At 42.0% G+C, this 6,159-nt stretch overlaps 1 protein-coding gene across 1 annotated transcript in view; it reads left to right on the top strand.

Moving 5' to 3' along the window:
- Positions 1-5,892, top strand: part of LOC101859864 (nuclear cap-binding protein subunit 3) — a 19,388-nt gene extending 13,496 nt beyond the window's left edge. Inside the window, exons 9-12 of the mRNA XM_005100397.3 lie at positions 1,039-1,066; positions 3,219-3,469; positions 4,095-4,245; positions 5,299-5,892. Coding sequence (XP_005100454.1) covers positions 1,039-1,066; positions 3,219-3,469; positions 4,095-4,245; positions 5,299-5,761 — 893 coding nt within the window. The 3' untranslated portion in view covers positions 5,762-5,892. The remainder of the gene's footprint in view (positions 1-1,038; positions 1,067-3,218; positions 3,470-4,094; positions 4,246-5,298) is intronic.
- Positions 5,893-6,159: the final 267 nt, after the last annotated feature.

Here is a 6,159-nt window from a genome sequence, read left to right as displayed (position 1 = left end):
CCTCTCTCTCTCTCTCCCTCTCTGTCTCTCTCTCTGTCTCTCTCTCTCCCTCTCCCATCTCTCTCTCTCTCTCTCTCTCTGTCTTTCTCTCTGTCTCTCTCTCTCCCTCTCCCATCTCTCTCTCTCATTCTCTCCATCTCCCATCTCTCTCTCTCTCTCTTTCTCTCTCTCTTTCTCTCTCTCTCTCTCTCTCTCTCCCTCTCCCTCTCCCTCCCTCCCTGTGTGTATATGTGTACATGCACTTCTCTTTCTCTTTTCTAATTTGAGACAAATTTTCTCCTGTTATTGGCTCAGGTGAGCGATTTCGACCAAATGTAGCCTTGATGATGTTGTGTGGATATAAAAGAGTTGTTGATCCGTACTAAATTTTTGTGTTCGTCACTTGTACTCTGAGCAATATTGCTGAAAAAAAAATAATAATAATAATCAACTGTATAATTGATTAAGAATTTAGTACAAATTATTTTTAGGGCTTTACAGTCAGATTTTACAGAAATTTGATATTGCTAACACATGAGGACAAACACTAATTTCTATGAGATCCCTCTTCATGTCATTGACCAAATCGAAAGAAAAGTTCCTGCCTTTCTCAGGAGACCCTTGTGGGCATGAGTATGTTAGTACATGTAGCAGGAAAGGATTGAATAGCACTTTTTTTTATGGGTTTTTTATATGCAAGCTCTCCATGGAAAATTTATTGCCTTTTTTTTCCCTCAAAATTCATGGCTCCTACCCACAGGCTTTTTGAAGAGCTCTTGCTATTCACAAAATGCTCCTGTCGCCCCAAAATAAAATGCAAAATTTTAAAGAAAGATGTGTCTTTTAGACAATGTTGAACTTACCAGAAGAGAAAGGAAGTTTTGAAAGAATCGGCTGTTGCGAATGGTTTTCCTAGAGCTGCACACATATCGTGGTAGAAAATAATAAGAGAGCCTCCCTTAGTTTTCATATATTCAATGGGATTGGCATGCCATGATAATTTTTTTTTACCTTTAAGAGTTATTTTGTTCTAAAATGCATTTGTTTTCTACTTCGCAGGTCTGAAAGGCTTCATCAGCACTTCAAGGTGGGTACATAATGTATTGACTTGTGTTGTGACATTTGGTCAGTTTGCTGCATTTAGTTTGATACTTTGGAGGCTCTCATGGTCTAGAGGTTAAGGTGTTCACCTCTCATTCAATAGGTCATGGGTTCGAATCCGGATGGTGAGGGAAAATTTTCTTCTATAAAATTTTCTCCTTTTACATCCTTTCCTGCTCTCTAACAATGTTCTGCCATCTGCTTTCATCTCCTCTTTCTGCTCCCCACCCCCTCACCTCCTTTACCCCCTCATCTGGGCTCCTGACTCTTTTTGCAGCCTTTCTGTTGCTACTCCATGGCTCCTTCTTACTGCTGTCTTTCAGCCATACCCCTGGTCTTTTGGTAGGAAAGATCTACACCTAGCCTTCTCGGACAAAGGCGAAAAAACTTGGAGGTCTAGTGTGCAAGTTGCGCACCTTAAAGATCCCTTGGTGGGTTAAAATTGATAAGAATAGGCTTCAGCCGCCACCCAAGCAAAATTCAAGCGCTCATATGACCGTATGCAGTTGCAAGTGCCATAATACACTTACCAAAGAAAAAAATCCCCCTAAACAGCAGTTTGATACTTTAGGCACTTCATTCATTCTGATTTATCCAAAATTTGACACTTACTTGTGAAGAGTAAGGCAAGTAATTTCAAACACTTTAGTTTCACTAATGGCAGCTATTTGCCTTACAGTCCCAGGCCTTTGAGAAGAACAGGGCTGACATTGGGCTAACGTATTGTAAGTAAGTGGCAACTGAATGGCAACATAGGCAGTGCCACCCAAGACAAGAGACGCCTGATCCTCCAGATTGGGGGTTTGGCTCAGAGCTTGTAGGCCAGCACCTTTACCCTATTGTACAAAACAAAACTCTGTTGCTATTGTAGGTCAGCACCTTTACCCTATAGTACAAAACAAAACTCTGTTGCTATTGTAGGTCAGCACCTTTACCCTATAGTACAAAACAAAACTCTGTTGCTATTGTAGGCCAGCACCTTTACCCTATAGTACAAAACAAAACTCTGTTGCTACAGAAACATCAAGAAGAGGAAACAACTAGTTTACTAATCTTGGGAGACGGCGATGCCTCTTGTGGTGATGATGTAAAGTCTGGTGATGAAAGCCATCAGGAACAACTCACCAAACGGACTAGTATTCTTTGAACAAGGTATCAAAGATAGGAACATGGAATGTTAGAATGATGTTTGAAACGGACAGGGTTTTTCAGGTAGCAAGGGAAAGGCTTCTGGAAAGGGACAGGGTGCTGCTGTCCTTTTCTGTGATTGTCCTTGTCTTTTCTTGATAGAACATGGACAATCCCACTCTCACTGGTCATAAATAAATGACAGTAGAATAAGCTTATTGTTTTTGTTTTTGTAAAGTGTTTTACGGCGCTCGCAACTGCATAAGGTCATATGAGCGTGCGGGACACACCCAATATTTTCAGTTGGTCGGAAACTTTGAATTTTGCCCGGGTGGCGGCCGAAGACTACTCTTGTCGATTTTAGACCACCAAGGGATCTTTAACGTGCGCAACTTGCACACAGGTCCTCCGAGGTTTTTCGCCCTTGTCCGAGAAGGCTAGGTGTAGATCTTTCCTACCACAAGATCAGGGGTGCGGCTGAAAGACAGCAGTAAGAAGAAGCGAAGGAGTAGCAGTAGAAAGGCTGCAGAAAGAATCAGGAGCCCAGAGGAAGGGGCAAAGGAGGTGAGGGGGTGGAGGCAGAAAGAGGAGACGAAAGCAGCCAACAGAACATTGCTAGAGAGCAGGAAATGAGGTGAAAGGAGACAAATTTAGATAAGAAAATTTTTGGGTCGCTACCCAGATTCGAACCCGGGACCTTTTGAATGAGAGGCCAACACCTTAACCTCTAGGCCACGAGAGCCCCCCGAATAACCTTAAATTGAACATAGTTCGTCCAAAAACAGGTAACTAGATGGAAAATAAAATCCTCAATTTTCTTTTCCTCTATTTGAGCAATATCTCTATACAGAAGACCCGGCAGAATTGAATAAAAATCCGTTGGTCCGACATATTTTGTTTTTTTAGCGGACTCTGCTTATATTCTAACATTTATATTTGAATGATCTTATAATTCATGATCCCTTTGTAACGGTTTCTCTAATTCTTTGCCCTTGTGACTATTTCCCCAGGAAGAGACGCCTTAGAAACGTTGAAAGTGAAAAAGCTGATGAAAGTCTTAACCCATCGAATATGTTTGTTGGTGGTCTGAAAGAGGAGACGGTTGGCGCGAAGTCACGGCTTGCAGGCCGGCTGGGTGTACCTTCCAAACTGAAGAGCAAGAGGGTTGAGAGGGAAGGCCCTCGCGTAAAACTTGCAGAAGGGACAGACCTGAGAGACGTGCTGAACCAAGATCTGGATGAGGATGCGGCCAGGGAGATAGGTTAGTTTGAGAAGCTTTTCCAAGTTGTTCTTTTTTGGGAGGGGGGAGGTTTTTTTTGTCTTTTCCTGTATTAACCGTTATTTGTATTTGCATTAAGATACGTGAGAAAACTATCGAACACCACAAAGAATGCAACATCATCTTTATAGACCAGGAGAAGGCGTTTGACAGAGTAAACCATGCATAACTCTGAAAGATACTCGAAAAGTATGGCGTCAGAGGACAAATGTTAGATAATGTCAGAGCTCTATGCACCAACAGCAAAGGCTCCGTAACAACGAAGGAAGGCAATACAGACTGGTTCAAAGTAAGATCTGGAGTACCACAGGGATGCGTTCTGTCTCCCCTCCTATTTATAATATATATGGATACAAGACGCAAACCAAAGCCCAGAAAGCCTAAATGAACTTCTATTTGTAGACGACCAATGTCATATTCATCCAAACCAACAAAGCGTCCAAAATCACACTACCGAACTGAACAACAGTTGCGAAAAATTTAACATGAAAATAAGCACATCAAAAACAGAAGGTATGAAAGTGAGCCGAAACTGTAGTCCCTCTTTACATCCATGTCAATAGTAAATAACTGAACTTTACAGAACTTTGTTTTTCTCCATCCACAGAGAATCGTTCAGTTTCCGGTGGCAACTCAGATGATGAAATGGATTATGGTGCTGAGCTGGAGAGACTGATGGGCGAAGATGGGCCTCCATCTAAAAAGAGATTCATGCGTATGCACGCGGATGACGAAGAAGAGAAAATCATTGCCCGGAAGTAAGCTTGCACGATTGTTTTACTTAACTTGACTTAAGTAATATTGATGATAATAATGATAACGACAACAATAGTAATAATGATAATAATTCAGTATAACATGGATTGGTCGAACACAAGACTTGATGTCACACATTCGTCGAACTGTTCCTGCGGTCATGTGTTTTTTGTTTTTTTTCTCTTTAACTTTGATAAGATATCCATCGAACTACGGATCCCTCTAACAACTGAGGCTGGTCCCAATGGATTCGAGCTATCCGTGTTGTGCTGTATTTCCATTCATAAAGCGCATATCCAAGCTCAACGGGGTGGTCTACACCCTTGAACACAACTCAGAAATATTCTCAGCTTCCCAGACTAACAATCTGACAAGATCTTTCACTGTTAGTTGACGATTAGCTCATCAATATGTGACATGTCACTTGTCTTGGGGACAGTTTTTACCACATTATTAAGGTTTAGATTTACTGTGTTTGTTGAATTAGGTTGTTTATGTGGTAAGGGTTTATTTTCTGGAGTACACTCGTATCCCAGTTTCTAAGGCCACGCATGAAATTCCAGAAGTCTGTAATGTTCTAGAATATTTTATGAATTTGAAAAACTAGAAGGCAAGGGACCCTATGAAATAGGAAAAATGGTCACATACCTAATGATGAGTTGCGCTGCAGGCTGAAGAACCAGGAGTCAGCTATTCGTTAGATCAAGCAGGGCAATGCAGAGAAGAAGGTATTTTCCTTATCTTTGAAACCTTGACATAACCTGGGGATATGATGTGGACATTTTTGTTCATTTTCTTTCGACACTTTTTTCTGTGAAGTTTGTTGGCCTTTGGGCATTTTGAGGGTGAATCTTGGGATCCCCTCTCAGGACAATGGATGGAGAGGAATAAACATTTCAAGGAGGGCAAGGGCACTTTAGAACCCACTCAGATTCCAACCATGAGAGTTTACTTGTTAGCCGAGTTCCCATACCAAATGTGCAAATGTACAGTGAGTTTGGGAAATGTTTTCTATGTAAATAACAGCCCTCGTCATTTTTGTGTGTCTTCCACAGGGCATCCAAAGTCAGAGCCAAGGCCATTATGCCGTTGAGGGATTACCACGTTGATGATCATTCCGAGGAGGAGGAGGAAGAGGAAGGCGTGCTAGAGGAGGAGGAAGAGGAGGAGTTTGAACCTCCTCCCCGTCAGCGGCAGTGGGTGGATTACGACAATGTGGAGGACGACGACCCTTTTAACTTGTTTGGTACGGCCAAAAGAGACAATAGTAGTGCAGCAGTGCTGGCTGCCAAACAGCTGAGCGAGGACAGCGAGGAGGAGGAGAGGGGCATGTACGCAGCTCGTAGGCCGCACGCCAACAACAGAGACAGTCGAAACGATCGACGCCCTCTCATGCAGAGATTGGGGCAGCGGCAGAGAGGTGCGGGATTTGAGACGTCGTCGGAGAATGCAGCAGGAACTGTAGATCTTAGGGCTAAGCTGGTTGGGCGGAGGAGGAACAACAACAGGAAGTGGTAGTTAGAGTTAGTATGTGTTCTGTCTGAGGATGTAGATGTTTGTCATGAAAATTGTAAAAAGTCATATATATGTGAGGCAGCGTGGTAAAATCAGTGGCTCGTCAAAATAATGAAATCGGAGAAGCAGGCATTTTTCCGCCAATTTGGAAATTTTGATTGAATTTGTATTTTTTTACTTTACCTTTTTTTATGTCAAGATAAAAACACATTTCCTTGTGAATTTTATTGAAAAACATTAATTAAAGGCACAAAATATATCATTTTTCAGTTTTCAAAGACTAGCTATTTGTTACCAAACTTTGGCGGCCATTTTCTCGATAATTTGTGTGGCTGCACAGGAAAACCCTATAGCTTGGTCCCCAGGTCAAATGTGAGATTATGGTATTTTTTAAATCTAAG

The sequence above is a fragment of the Aplysia californica genome, unplaced genomic scaffold, assembly GCF_000002075.1.
Source record: "Aplysia californica isolate F4 #8 unplaced genomic scaffold, AplCal3.0 scaffold00246, whole genome shotgun sequence".
NCBI lineage: Eukaryota > Metazoa > Mollusca > Gastropoda > Aplysiida > Aplysiidae > Aplysia > Aplysia californica.
This window is presented reverse-complemented; position numbering and strand designations above follow the sequence as displayed.